The sequence below is a fragment of the Emys orbicularis genome, chromosome 2 (genome assembly GCF_028017835.1).
Source record: "Emys orbicularis isolate rEmyOrb1 chromosome 2, rEmyOrb1.hap1, whole genome shotgun sequence".
NCBI classification, from domain to species: Eukaryota; Metazoa; Chordata; order Testudines; family Emydidae; genus Emys; species Emys orbicularis.
Window position 1 is genome coordinate 248,647,413 of NC_088684.1, and position 15,623 is coordinate 248,663,035.

The 15,623-nt window shown below is 42.6% G+C and overlaps 1 protein-coding gene across 1 annotated transcript in view; it reads right to left on the reverse strand.

Moving 5' to 3' along the window:
- UMAD1 (UBAP1-MVB12-associated (UMA) domain containing 1) overlaps window positions 1–15,592 on the reverse strand; it is a 139,294-nt gene extending 123,702 nt beyond the window's left edge. Inside the window, 3 exon segments of the mRNA XM_065398217.1 lie at window positions 3,706–3,809; window positions 15,394–15,521; window positions 15,524–15,592. Coding sequence (XP_065254289.1) covers window positions 3,706–3,809; window positions 15,394–15,521; window positions 15,524–15,592 — 301 coding nt within the window.
- Between the last annotated feature and the right edge of the window lie 31 nt (window positions 15,593–15,623).

Consider the following 15,623-nt stretch of genomic DNA (forward strand, 5'->3'; position numbering starts at 1 on the left):
ACCACCACCCCCCGCCCTCCCCCATGGCTGCGCCCGCCGCTGAAGCCAGGGCTGTGTCCCCAGCCATGGCGGGGGTCTTGGCCTGTCAGTTACCCACCCACCCACGGGACTCCATTCCTCCACCCTATTTAGCCCTGCCCCTGGTTATTTTTAGTAAAGTCACAGATAAGTACGGGGTCCATGAATTTTTGTTTATTGCCCGTGACCTGTCAGTGACTTTTACTAAAAATAACCTTGACAAAAATCTTAGCCTTACTCATGGTCCATCCAGTCCAGTATCCTGCACAAGATACAATCACAGTTGGCAGATGCGGGATGATGTGTTACGTCCTTTGACCCCAACAAAGATCTCATCCCTAGCAGAGATTGGCTTAAAGCCTGAAAACAGGAAGTTTTCTCTCTTTCAAGATTTTGAAACATTCACTATTATAACTCTGGATATTCTTGCTATTTAATACACATCTAATCCCTCTTCGCATCTTGGTAAGTTATTGGCCTTAACATGTTGCAGAAATGAATTCCACAGTCTGATTATGCATTGTATGAAAAAGAATGTCCTTTTTATTAGTTTTGAATTTGCCACCATTCTGTTTAATTGAATATTCCCTTGTTCTTGTATTACGAAACAGGGAGAATAGAACTATTGGCATAAAACAGCTTCCAAACACTTAGGGAATGCTAGCAAGTAGCATTCCATATCTTTACTGTGATCCTTTAGTGTTCATTTAACAATTTTATTGTGAGAGATCACCACAATATAGAAGTGTGTGCGCAAAGGTGGTGTTCTTAGCACAAGACAACACACAGCAACAAAATATACTTTTTTGTTGTTTTAATTCCACAGAGAATAGACTTCTCACTCTTTATCCAGAGATAAAAACACTATTGGCTTGTGGCGGTGATGCATACATATACAGCAATGGGCCTCATGGGAAGGAGTGTTGAGGACTTCTTTAACCTGCTAGCTAACAAATCTCACATTTACAACTACCTGTGGAAGGTGCTTACCTCTAGAGGTAATGCAATGGACGAAACAGAGAGATGGAAACTCTCAATTACGACCCAACAAGGAGTCTAATGATATCCATGTGTTTACATTCACCCACAATTTATTTTCTAACTTTGTTTGGCCTTTAGGAAAGCATGGCGAGAGGAGGAGGAATGAGGGAAGGGGGTGGGGTTTATTTGGTGATTCCCAATAACTGGTTTTCCCTGAACCCAATCGACATGGTGAAAGCTTATGCTATGTTGCCACGCATTCCTTTGTAGCACTGTTTAGAATCCTGCACCCACCTATTTCTTCTAGGGTACTCTTCATCTTTTGTAAAAATCCCTTATCAGGGCAACTGAACCTCAGCAAAAGCCCTGCAGAAGAGAGCCAAACTCAGCTCTGAGACACAGATCAGAATTAGAGACAGACAAAGAGCCAAAAATATTAGTGTAAAAATTTGAAATCAAGTTTGGAATTTCCCTCAGAAAAGCTATGCAACAGAGAAGGCTGGCTGAGCCACTGGCCACTATGGAAGTAGAGAAGACTGGAGGGGAACTTCAGGTCAGGCATTCCCTTGCAGCCAGTAACTGACAAGTCTGTTTCTGCCTCCAACTCGCAAACAGACGAAGTATCTCTTGCAACAGATCTGTGGACTTTAGCACAAAGAACAATGAATAATTCCCTCTATAAATTTGTGTACTGGGATCACCCTTTCCTTATAAAACCCCACTCAGAAGTACTTTATGAGGATGTCTGAATTCTCACATGCCACAGAATTTAGCTGAAGACTTATAGTGACAGAAACTCTCCTGACCACAGTATCACATTTGACCTGGGGCTCTCCCTCCTTTTTCCCAGTACAGAAAGAACTATCCTTCCTCCCTTGGCTAAGGAGTTGGAAAGAGACTCGGTTTCTTAAGTTATTTACTCTTGTATGCCTTTGTTAAAATCCAGACTCCACTGACAAAAAAACCCCCCACAACAACAACAACAAAATACACCAGGTTTTAAGGCTCTGAAGTACTTTACCATCAAATCTGAAAAATAATTTTAAGAAAAATCACCAAATTAAAACCACACAGGTAGCTAAAGTTTCTAAACTGCTGCTGCTCTGGGATAAATGGAGACAGAACTGCTAATGACTTCCTGAAGAAGGCATTCCTTCCTGTGACAGCTTCCCCTGAAGTTGACAGTTTTGTACCTGCTTCCATCTATAAGGGAATGATACCTTCCACTGTCAGGACTACTGGACATTCCTTTACAAGGGAAAGAAATAATTATATGGCAATCTATTTTGAAGTAATTTGCAAGGTTAACCACTGTGTTAGTTTAAAACAAAACAAAAATTACAGTCACCACCAGGATGTATGTGACATGTAAGACACTTCTGCCCACAGCTCTTCACGCCTGGCATTGCAGCATTGACTCTGGGGCTGCCTCAAGCTATATAGTCATTACTTCTGAAGTGCTTTACAGAAGCTTTTGAAGAGATTTTTTTTTTAAAATGCAGGTGTCAGAGTTAATAGATTTAGCTACCAAAACTGAAGTTTGTGGATACAGGGCTGTAGCAGATCAAGTAAGTTTACTGAGAGGCCACTGTTAAACAGGACATTACAAAAGTAAAAATTATATCCTTGAAATTAGACCTGCCCTAACAACTTGCATACCAATAGGTGTCCCAACTACTTACAAGACAAACAGTTGTTCTGGAAGCTACTGCCTAATACTTCCGTTAAAAAATTTCTTCTGTTATGAAATTTCCTAACCATTCCAGTGATAATACTCGTTACATCCACAGGGAATCTCTCTGAAAAGGTTAGAATCAGCACAAATGGAAGAAACTCCTAAATACATCCACAGTAACTGAAATACTCAGTATTAGTAGGAAAAAGTCAGCCACAAATAGAGAGGTGGAAGACCTCTGGCAAGAACAAATCAGTAAATCAGGATAATGATGGCATCAGAGTATTTATAATGACAGATTTACACGAGGATGGAATTAATTGCAATAAGAAATAAAAGGTCAGTTGCAATACAAAGGTAATAAAAATCTTGATTTTCCTCACATTTGATCCCTCTTACATGACCATGAAAGACTTGATTTAAAAAAAAGTTTGACAAATTCATAGATTAAAATGAGCAGAATTCCATTTTATTTCTGGAAAATCTAATTTATAATAACTGACATTTTAGGAGACTAAAGCATTACTAACTTCTTAAATTTTCACCAAAGTACTCAAGTGCCAGATTCTGAGAGAGAAGACCTACATTTCATATGTGACTATAAATAACATATGTAACATGCAGACATTTCCGAGTTAATATCTGGAAGACTTTGGTAGCAACTGAGTTTATAACAAATAAGTGCTTAAGAAGAGTAGTTCTCCCTTTTAATGGGGGAAGAAAGTGTTGAAATTATTCATGTTTTTCAGCAACACAGTGTTCTTATTTTACCTCTTTCATTGGGCAACCAGCTAAGAGCCTTAGTATTTAGCTTAAAGTACCCATGTTTCTCTTTATCACAATATATGAAATGAAAGCAACAATTATAATCTTGTTTAAAGAAATAGAATTGTGTGCATGTGTTCAGTGTTTTGACCAATTTCTGTTCCTCATTCTGTTTTCATGTAAAAAATTTTTTTTAAAGTATCAAATTGACAGTAGTAATATTATTAAAACACTTTATAAAACAGTATTACATTAGAATCACTTACCCAAAAGAACAAATCCATCTGCCTCTCTTTCTGGCAATGACACCTTCTTAGAGTCTTGGCTTTTTCGGAAAAAGTTGAACATATCTTCTTTTCCCCAAGCCTCTCTCTAACTGGAAAATATTGTTAAATAAGTATGAAGCAATACAATTTAGCTTAGAAAAATTACCAAAAAGATAGTACATTACATATATTAACTCTGAACATGCATCTCTAGATTTGAAAAACCAGATTTCCTTGTATCAAATGGATTGAAATACTTTGTTGAGAAAGTCAACACTACAGACAGAGGTACAAAACAATTATTCACCTTCCCTCGCTAATAACTTTCAGTCCAAACAAACAATTTTTCTGCAAGTTTCCATGTTTGGTCTCTACATTTCTTCATAAAGTTGAAGGAAAACCCTTTGGCTGTTTTTGATGCATGTTTTCACATTCTCTCACACCCACTTTGTCAATGAAAAATTGCTATGCCCTCCCTAACTCACCAGACCCAGATAGAGTTAATCCAAAACTAGCTGAACTTTGAAACTTGAAATACAGTAGGTATTTAATCCTCACTATGTATGCTTGTCACCAAGCTGGAACAAATTTTGCTGCAAGTTAACCAATGGCCCAATCCCATTGAAACTTACACATATTACTTCATTCGCACAAGTATCTCTATTGAAGTCAATTGAATTACCTGCATGAAAGTTACACGGGTTTGAACAACTGGGCCTCAAGTTATGAATTTCTGAAAACACAAACTAGGTATGTGAGGAAAGGGATAGCTCAGTGGTTTGAGCATTGGCACCCAGGGTGGTGAGTTCAATCCTTGAGGAGGCCACCTAGGGATCTGGGGCAAAATCAGGACTTGGTCCTGCTAGTGAAGGCAGGGGGCTGGACTCAATGACCTTTCGGGGTCCCTTACAATTCTAGGAGATATACCTATCTCCAGACATAATTCACAATACAAAGTTTCAGTTTTTCAGAGCTTACATTCCTAGAGAACAGCAAAGTACCTGTGTAACTTTTCCAGCAGCTTTTAAATACCATTTTCAAATATGGTGAATAGCAGATGACTGGTAATTCTTAGTTAGGCCAGTGTGCATTTTGCTAAGAAACTAAGCAGGCAAGCTTAGCATGGTTATTTTCTCACCAAAAGAAAACCTATAGACTGACCATTCTGGGCCAGTTTGTCACATTTAAAAACAAGCCAGTTAGACATGCTAGTAGTGGAACAAATGATTTGCACAGCAACAGTGGATACCCAAATTACCACCCAAGCTTTGCAATGTACAATCTCAGCAATTTTGAATAGCCACTATATTCATATACAAAACTGAATCCTGGGCAGCTCTTCACATCTCTATTCATTATAATGTAACCTTTGATCATTTCAGGCAGTGTATTAGTTAGATAAAAGTTGATGAAGACTTAATGTGCTATGAAAACACTATCAAAAATGACTTCATGAATAAGGCACAGAACAAAAGGTCATGAGGGGAAAAAACCCTCACTTTTCCGAAGTTTTCAACCAAAACTAGAAGTCGACTCAGGATGACATTCATTTGAACCATGTCCACAAGCTCTCCCCTCCTTATCCCAATTTACTTTGTTCTGAGAAAGCCTCGTTTAGATTTCTTTGACAGAAGAAAAAAAAAAGTGATTTTTTCCATCACCCAAATATTTATTTAAAATGTTCTCTCACATCTTTTATGAAAAGAAGCGTAGATGCAATCTGTCTTTCTTGATTTCATTTTTAATCAAGCTACCAGCTAACAAAAAAATCGAACGATATATACAGTATCAATTCAAATGCTGTCTGCATGACTAATAAAAAGCATACACTTACGGTACAGAAACGTTGAAATCAAGTTATATGTATAATTTATTCCATGTTGTGAGGTAGGAATCCAATAAAAATGTATTTTTTTCCCTCCTGGAAGGTGGGATTCCTGTAAAAGTATGAATTCCCCCACCACCCATGATAAGCAGCAGTTTTGGTGCATTTACTATAGAAGGACACTGTAATGGAAAGCAAGAGACTGCCAGTTCCATCAGCCTTTGCAAAAGGACTGCACGACACTTTAAGCAAACAAACAGTTAATAAAAATTATAGCCTAATTAAACCACATCCAGGTGTCTCCTGTCCTTCTTCCGATATAGCTGGACAATTACCGGTAAGTTCAACGGCTGTGAACCACCATCTATAGTATGTCTTCAACAATTACAATAGTAAATCTAAATAGAGTTCCCCTTTAGTATATTTTCTTAATTTTATGGAAAAAAACAAAATTAAGAGTTCATTAACATGCGGCTTCAATTCTCCATTATTGTAAAAAGTTGTGTACGAAACTATTAAACCATAGTCCCTTGACATGCAAGACACACTTGGAACCCCAAAAGCTTGTATGTACATGTTCAGGTTATTTTATGGTCCACTGAAAAGGTGTTGCATTATCTACTTTGCTTTTCCTTTTTGCCTAAATTGCTCTACTTTCCATTGAATACAGTATTGCCATTTTTCAAACTTTCAATAAAACAGTCTGTAAAGAAGTTTGATTGATTAGGTTCTTTTCCTCTTATCCCATGTGTCAGGGTTCCCCCCCACCCACTCTAAACTCTGGGGTACAGATGTGGGGACCCGCATGAAAGACCCTCTAAGTTTATATTCTACCAGCTTAGGTTAAAACTTCCCCAAGGCACAAATTCCTTTCCTTGTCCTTGGATGGTATTGCTGCCACCACTAAGTGATTTACACAAAAATTCAGGGAAGGGTCACTTGGAATCCCTATCCCCCCAAGCTCCTTCACCCCCGTTTCCTGGGGAGGCTTGAGAATAATATACTAACCAATTGCCTTAGCAATGTGAGCACAGACCAAACCCTTTGTCTTCAGGACACTGAAATCAATCAGGTTCTTAGAAGAAGAACTTTGTAATAAAGATAAAAGAATCACACCTGCAAAATCAGAATGGAAGGTAACTTTACAGGGTAATACAAAGATTTAAACACAGAGGATTCCCCCTCTGGACTCAGCTTCACAGTTACAAAAACAAAAGGATAACCTAATGCATTTCCTTGCCCTTCTTACAATTTCTTGTGGTTTTAGATGGATTATTCCAGGTATATTTTCAGGAGATATTGTACCTGCTTGGCTTCTCCCTCCGTTGGAAGAGGGAACAACAAAAGAGAACAAAACAAAACAAATCCTCCTGCCACAGATTTGAAAGTATCTTTTTTCCTCATTGGTCCCTCTGGTCAGGTGCCAACTAGGTTATTTGAACTGCTTAACCCCTTACAGGTAAGGCAATCCAGTACAGCTGCCAAGGAAGGATTTTATGCTACTGCATACATAAAGGTTGCTATCCTTCCCCCTATATTTATGACACCATGTATATAGGTTTTCATTCTATTACTTTATATTAAGTTAAACTTGGGAAAGTCTTTGGAAAAGAACATACAGTGGTGAAAGAAGTGAAAGTTTAGTGGGGGCCTACCAAAACAAGTGTTCGAAGGAAATATTGAGTTAATTATTTTTAAGTATTCATTCCAACTTCTGCAACATTTTTTCAGTAGCTTTAGCAAAGTCTGTATGCTGTGGCTAGTTTCCTAGATTTATTGAACAAGTGCTGGTTATTCACCATATATGAACTGCCCGACACATTCCGCTGTTATTGAATTATTAACCAAATCTATGTATTCATGTTCAAAGATCAGTGATATAGCAGAATTTTCTAAAGCTTTCAAAATCCATTGTTAGCTTTGAACATTCAAAAGGTGATCTTCCTAGTGATCTGCCACACATCATCCATCCATCTCCTCACTGATTATCCTGCACTCTGAAGACCCTCCACCATTTCTTTACATAATTTTCTCAAGGTTATTTCCATCTCTATGCCTAATGTGACCAAAGTAAACAAGTTTGCATCAGTTGATTTCCAACATAATGGTCTGCTTCTCTTCAATAATATTTCTAACACAGGCATTTGTCTTCTCTTCCATCAGGAGATACGCAAGAGTCTTCATCAGCACCATATTTCAAATGCTTCAATTTTCTTCTCGTCAGTCACATCAACTTCCCACCATTCACATTCATAAATCGCTATGGAAAAAGTTAGGTATTTCACCAGTTGCACTTTTGTACTTTGAGATGCCAAGGTTTTTTCCACAAATGAGGCCATGGCTGAGCAAGCCACCCTATCCTTCTTCCAATTTCTTTGGAAAAGCTGTCATGTTTGGCTATATATGATCCCAGATAACTAAATTCATCTACAACTTGCCCATTAATCATGATGTCAACTTGAATCCTCTTTTTGTTGCACGTACATTGACAACTATTTTGTTTCAGTCCAGTTGTATTCAGTTGGGAATAGTCCATATTGCTCACTAACTGTTTTTACAGATCCCAACATTTGTTGGATTGCATCAAGGGTTGTAGCAGAGAGTATTGTGTTATCAGCATATCTGAGCTTGGTTAAGTGATGTTCACCAATGGAAATCCCAGCTCCTTCCACTTTGTCAAAACTTTCCAAGGCTTGTCTCAGAATAAATTCTGCACATAGGTTAAAGAGGCTTGGGCCAAAATTTGTCTCACACATTGGGCAGCAATGGAAAACCACTTACTGTCACCTACTGCTGTTCACATTCTGCTGTGTTGGCAGAGACTGCAGTGAATTCAATAAAATGCTTTGGAATCCTTGTCAGCCAAAATCCTCCAAAGATAGTCATGTTGAATGGTATCAAATGCTTTTGATTAGTCAATGAAACAAAGGATCAATGGATGACTGTACTCTACATTTTTCAATGATTGACAGATATTCATGATCTGTCATGTGTGCCTTGGCCCTCTCCGAAACCAGCTTGTTGTGATGATAGTTCTGCTTACATCCTTCGTTTAATGCGATCCTGGATTAGGTACAGCAGAACTTTGCTCGTGTGCAACATCACGTTTTCAGAGAACTATCCACAATGACTCCAAGATCTCTTTCTTGAGTGGCAATAGCTAATTTAAATCCCATATTTTGTATGTATATTTGGGATTGTGTTTTCCAGTGTGCATTACTCTGCATTTATCAAGGCTGAATTTTGTTGCCCAGTCACCCAGCTCTCTAACATCACATACTACAGGCCACTACCCTCTGATCCCACTGAGGGTTACCAAAAGAAACTACACCATTTGCTCAAGAAACTCCCTGACAAAGCACAGGAACAAATCTGCACAGACACACCCCTAGAACCCTGACCAGGGGTATTCTATCTGCTACCCAAGATCCATAAACCTGGAAATCCTGGATGCCTCATCAGGCATTGGCACCCTGACAGCAGGATTGTCTGGCTATGTAGATTCTCTCCTCAGGCTCTACGCTACCAGCACTCCTAGCTATCTTCGAGACACCACTGACTTCCTGAGGAAACTACAATACATTGGTGATCTTCCAGAAAACACCATCCTGGCCACTATGGATGTAGAAGCCCTCTACACCAACATTCCACACAGAGATGGACTACAAGCCGTCAGGAACAGTATCCCCAATAATGTCACAGCAAACCTGGTGGCTAAACTTTGTGACTTTGTCCTCACCCACAAATTTTACACATTTGGGAACAATGTATACCTTCAAGTCAGCAGCACTGTTATGGGCACCAGTATGGCCCCACAGTATGCCAACATTTTTATGGCTGACTTAGAACAACGCTTCCTCAGCTCTCGTCCCCAAACGCCCCTACTCTACTTGCGCTACATTGGCAACATCTTCATCATCTGGACCCACAGAAAAGAAGCCCTTGAGGAATTCCACCATGATTTCAACAATTTCCATCCCACCATCAACCTCAGCCAGTCCACACAAGAGATCCACTTCCTGGACACTACAGGGCTAATAAGCAATGGTCACATAAACACCACCCTATACCAGAAACCTACTGACCGCTACACTTACCTACATGCCTCCAGCTTTCATCCAGACCACATCACACGATCCATTGCCTACAGCCAAGCTCTAAGATACAACTGCATTTGCTCCAATCCCTCAGAGACAAACACCTACAAGATCCCTATCAAGTGTTCTTAAAACAACAATACCCACCTGCTGAAGTGAAAAAACAGATTGACAGAGCCAGAAGAATACCCAGAAGTCACCTACTACAGGACAGGCCCAACAAAGAAAGTAAGAGAACGCCACTAGCTGTCACCTTCAGCCCCCAACTAAAACCTCTCCAGTGCATCATCAAGGATCTACAACCTATCCTGAAGGACGATCCCTCACTCACAGATCTTGGGAGACAGGCCAGTCCTCGCTTACAGACAGCCCCCAAACCTGAAGCAAATACTCACAGTAACCACACACCACACAACAAAAACACTAACCCAGGAATCTATCCTTGCAACAAAGCCCGTTGCCAACTCTGTCCACATATCTACTCAAGGGACACCATCATAGGACCTAATCACATCATCAAAGGCTCGTTAACTTGCACATCTACCAATGTGATATATGCCATCATGTGCCAGCAATGCCCCTCTGCCATGTACATTGGCCAAACCAGACAGTCTTTACCCAAAAGAATAAATGGACACAAAAACCAGTCGGAGAACACTTCAACCTCCCTGGTCACTCAATTACAGACCTAAAAGTCGCAATTCTTCAACAACAAAAACTTCAAAAACAGACTCCAACGAGAAACTGCAGAACTGGAATTAATTTGCAAACTGGACACCATTAAATTAGACTTGAATAAGGACTGGGAGTGGATAGGTCATTACACAAAGTAAAAACTATATCCCCATGCTAATTTTCCCTCTCCTGTTACTCACACCTTCTTGTCAACTGTTTGAAATGGGCCACCCTGATTATTACTACAAAAGTTTTTTTTTCTCCTGCTGATAATAGCCCACCTTGATTGATTAGTCCCATTAGAGTTGGTATGGCAACACCCATTTTTTCATGTTCTCTGTATGTGTATATATATATCTTCCTACTGTATTTTCCACTGCATGCAGCTTATGGCCAAATAAATTTGTTAGTCTAAGGTGCCACAAGTACTCCTCCTTCTTTTTGCTGATACAGACTAACACGGCTACCACTCTGAAACCAGTTTTGTAAGTAACCCTTTACAGTCTGCTTTGGACTTAACTACCTTCAGTAATTTTGTATTGTCTGAAACCTCTGCCACTTCACTGTTTACTCCTCTTTTCCAGACAGTTTATGAATATGTTGAACAGCACTGGCCCAGTACAGATCTTTGGGAGACCCCTGGTATTTACTTCTCTCCATTCTGCAAACTGAACACTTATTCCTATGCTTTGTTTCCTGTCTTTTAACCAGTTACTGATCCATGAAAGAACCTTCCCTCTTAACCAAGTAATTAGTCATAGGATAAGAGTCTTTGGTGAAGGTCCTTGTCAAAGGCTTTCTGAAAGGCCAAGTACACTAAGAAGAACAAGAATACTGTGACGGGGTGTACCTACCCCACAATGGTTCAGAAGGGGTTAACTACACTCTGTCAGCCAAGGAAGCCACATCCCCTCGCCCCTGCTGGGCATGCTCCAGCTCCAACAAGAGCAGATGTGTGTTGCAGGCTCCTACAGGGAGACTGCCGGAGCTCCAGGACTCAGAAGTCAGCTGGGCTGAGGCTTCAACAGACCACCCCAGCCGACCGCCAACGACAACGGAGGAGAGACAGTGGAGGTCACGAGACTACCAGCCTTGGAAAGAAGGGTAGGAAGTGACCCAGGGAGCGGGACTGAGGTACTGGGTGACTGAGACTGGTTGTGGAAGCATCAGTTCCCTAGGGCTCTGGGTCAGGACCCGCTGGAGCAGGGGGTCCTGCAGCAGGACTGCTGTACTGACTTTAGTCACTTGGTCGCGCCGCCTTGCACCAAAGGGAGACAGCACAGATTCCAGCTACTGGACTACCCTGCCTTGGGGGGCCCGGGAAGCTGTGGTAACACAGGAGGCAGGCCACAGGATGCTAAATCTCCACTTTGATACCCCCACAACCTGACGCCCTGTGTACCTACCCTGCGACAAATACCTTAAAAGAACTAGTTTGAATTTATTTGGGAAAAGACAGGAAACTAGTGTAGGGATGGAGAACATGGACAACGAAACACAATTTTGTCTGTAGTATATCCGATAGATTGGAGCCTAGTAGCTAGAGGCTGGAAACGAAGAAATCACAGTAGTCCAAGTGAGAAAGAATCACTGCATGAATCAGAAATTTGGCACCTGGGGATGGGTACAAATGCAGCAGAGTATAGAAATGTCATAGAAAACAGAAGAGCAGATAAGGACAAGATCTGATGAGAGCCTGGATTTGAGGAAATGATGGGTTCATAGACAAATAAGATCACAAGAATGAGTGCTGGAAAGGATAGTCCAAGGAGAGTTTAGCAAAGATATGTCAGTGTGATATGAAGAGACGATAGGACAGACAAGAAAGTGTCAGGGGTAGAAAGGTAGAATTGTGGATTATCAACAAAGATGGAGAGGGGGGGGGAAGAGATCAAAGAAGCAGATGAAGATACCCAGGAGTGCAGAGACACCAAAGGGATGGGGGACCAAACCCCCTTGGGAGCACCAACAGAAAGTAGCAGTCAACAAGCTCATAGATGAGCAAGGAAAGAACACTCAAAGTCTCAAGTAGGAGAAGAACTCGAGGAGAATTGGATGGTTGATGGTGTGAGAGGCAGAAGGAAATGCTAACTAGAATTAACATGGAATAAGGATCCTTAGCAACTACAAGGACAACTTCAGTGATGGTGGAAGGTTGACTGGAGTGGGAGGAAAGTCAGTCAAGGCAGAGGGGCAATTTTGCACACTGGGCAGTGAAGGGGAAGAGAGACCTGGCACTGGGTGTCCCCAATGGGTGAGGCAGCAGGAAAAGCCAATTGCACCCACAGACCCTGAGAATAGCAGCAGCTCTCCCTGGGTAAAGGAGACCCAAGCACAGCAGAAAGCCACTTTTAAAGCACAGTATGGGGGAGCAACTCCCAGGGCTGGCCTCTGCAGGTCCATACTGACCACTTAATTTTAATTAATGGAGATATCCTATCTCCTAGAATTAGAAGGGACCTTGAAAGGTCATCAAGTCCAGCCCCCTGCCTTCACTAGCAGGACCAAGTACTGATTTTGCCCCAGATCCCTAAGTAGCCCCCTTAAGGATTGAACTCACAACCCTGGGTTTAGCAGGCCCATGCTCAAACCACTGAGCTATCCCTCCCCCCCACTGATTTCCCCTATTAAATTAGAGAGCCTCAAAATGTGAAAGTAAAAGCAATTTATGTTTTTAAAGAAGTGGTTAGCCCTTATCCCTTAAAATAACATCTTCAAAGAATGAACCAATTCAGCTCCATCAGTACGGAGTAAAGTTTGTCTCCCCTCCCATCCTGAAGATCTAATTCCACCTCCAGCCTCATCCACCAACAGCCTTTATCAATTCACACTTCCAGTTCCGGGTGAGGCACTACACTCCAGACAGGAAAGCGCTCACATCAGTGGGAGCTTTGTGGCCTGAGCGCCCAAGGCACCACTTGTTTAGGTGAGTGAACTTTCACCCCCTTGTAACATTACACCACTGGAGTCAAATTTACTGCACCACTGTGAAGAAAAACAGTAAGAGCCCGGCCCAACACTATATGGACCCCAGGTCCAAGTACTTCCTTCTGGCTGGGCATAGAGGCTACATCTACACAAGAAGTGCTATATCAGCACAGCTGCATAGCCGTAGGCCAGGGTTCTCAAACTTCATTGCACTGTGACCACAGGAGGGGGGGCCCAATTTTCTGACAACAGAAATTACTACATGACCCCTGAAGCCTGAGCCCACCCAAATCCCACCACCCTAGGTGTCGGGGCCAAAGCCAAAACCTGATCTCACCGCCCCGGCCGGGGGGCTCAAAGCTGAAGCCCAAAGGCTTCAGCCCCAGGCAGGGGGCCTGTAACCTGAGCCATGCCACCCAGGGCTGAAGCCCTCAAGCCCAGGCAAGTCTAAGCCAGCCCTGGCAACCCCATTAAAACTGGGTCCCAACCCACAGTTTGAGAACCGCTGACTTAAGGCATGTCTACACTTACCAGGGATCGACGCTGCTGAAATCAATGCAGCGGGGGTCAATTTAACGGGTCTAGTGAAGACCCACTAAATCAACCGCAGAGCGCTCTCTGGTGGACTCCAATACTCCACCCAAACAAGAGGAGTAAGATAAGTCGACGGGAGACACAGCACAGTGTAGACACTGCAGTAAGCAGGGCTTTGGAGCTGTGCTCCGGCTCCACTCCAGCTCCAGGCAAAAACCTGCAGCTCCACTGCTCCGCACTCCAGCTCCGGGCTCCGCTCCAAAGCCCTGGCAGTAAGTCAACCTAAGCTACATTGACCTAAGCTACATAGCGTAACTTAGGTTGACTTACCCCAGTAGTGTAGACAAGGCCTTAACTCCAGCCCCCATAAGTGGCAGGAGTTAGGTTGGAGAGAGAAACTCTCCTGCCAACATGGCACTGTCTACACCAGCGCTTAGGTTGGTATAACTTACATTGCTCAGAGGGGGAACTTATTCACACCCCCGAGCAACTTCAGTTATACTGAAATAATTTCAAGTGAAAACATCCACTGCAGCAGCAGTCAAAAAAGCAAACAGAATGTTGGGAATCATTAAGAAAGGGATAGATAATAAGACAGAAAATATCATATTGCCTCTATATAAATCCATGGTATCCTCACATCTTGAAAACTGCGTGCAGTTCTGGTCACCCCATCTCATAAAAGATATATTGGAGTTGGAAAACTTACAGAGAAGAGCAACTAAAATGATTAGGGGTATGGAATAGCTTCCATATGAGGAGAAATTAAAAAGACTGGGACTTTTCAGCTTGAAAAAGAGACAACCAAGGGGGGATATGGTAGAGGTCTGTAAAATCATGACTGGTGTGGAGAAAGCAAATAAGGAAGCATTATTTACTCTCTCATAACACAAGAACGAGGGGCCACCAAATGAAATTAATTGGCAGCAGGTTTAAAACAAAAAAAAGGAAGTATTTTTTTTCACACAACACACAACCAACCTGTGGAACTCCTTGCCAGAGGATGTTGTGAAGGCCAAGACTATAACAAGGTTTTTAAAAAACCTAGATAAATTCATGGAGGATAGGTGCATCAATGGCTATTAGCGAGGATAGGCAAGGATGGTGTCCCTAGCCTCTGTTTACCAGAAGCTAGGAATAGGCAACACGGCATGGATCACTTGAGGATTAACTGTTCTGTTCATTCCCTTCTAGGTCATCTGGCACTGGCCACTGTCGGAAGACAGGATACTGGGCTAGATGGACCTTTGGTCTGACCTAGTATGGCCGTTCTTATGTTCAAATGTAGATAAAGTCTGAGCAGCTTCTCACAGCCCTTCACAAACCCTCCTGAAACACACCCACATGGAGACATGACCTGGCTGCCTTTCATCGAGTTGGGGTCACGGCTCTGATCAGAATAGGGAAGGGTTAGGGACGGGGCAGATCAGCCGCCCTCCATCCTCAGCTCTGCGCAACAGGTGTGTGTGTGTGTGGGGGGGGGGGAGTGAGACGAGACCAGTCGCCCCCTAGCACCTCTGCGCACCTAGCGCTCCAGGGGGTGTGGGCAGGGACAACCCCAAGCGGCTCCCCTCAGCTAGGGACTGTGGCGCGCGGCGGGAAAGGCTCAGCCCCGCCCCGCTCACTCACCGCGTACCCGCCTCAGACCCCGTCCCGAACCGAACCACGACACCTCCTGGCGCTGCCACTGGCGCCTTCGCTTCCGGGTTCAATCTCCAGGCAGTCCCCACCTGACCCTCACACCTGACATAGACACCACAACCGCCCTCCGTTTCCTACGCAGTAAGAAGCGCCGTTTGCCTATGTCACCAGGGCGTCGGTAATTCATTTTGTCCCGTTGGATTGGCGGCCTGAGAGGA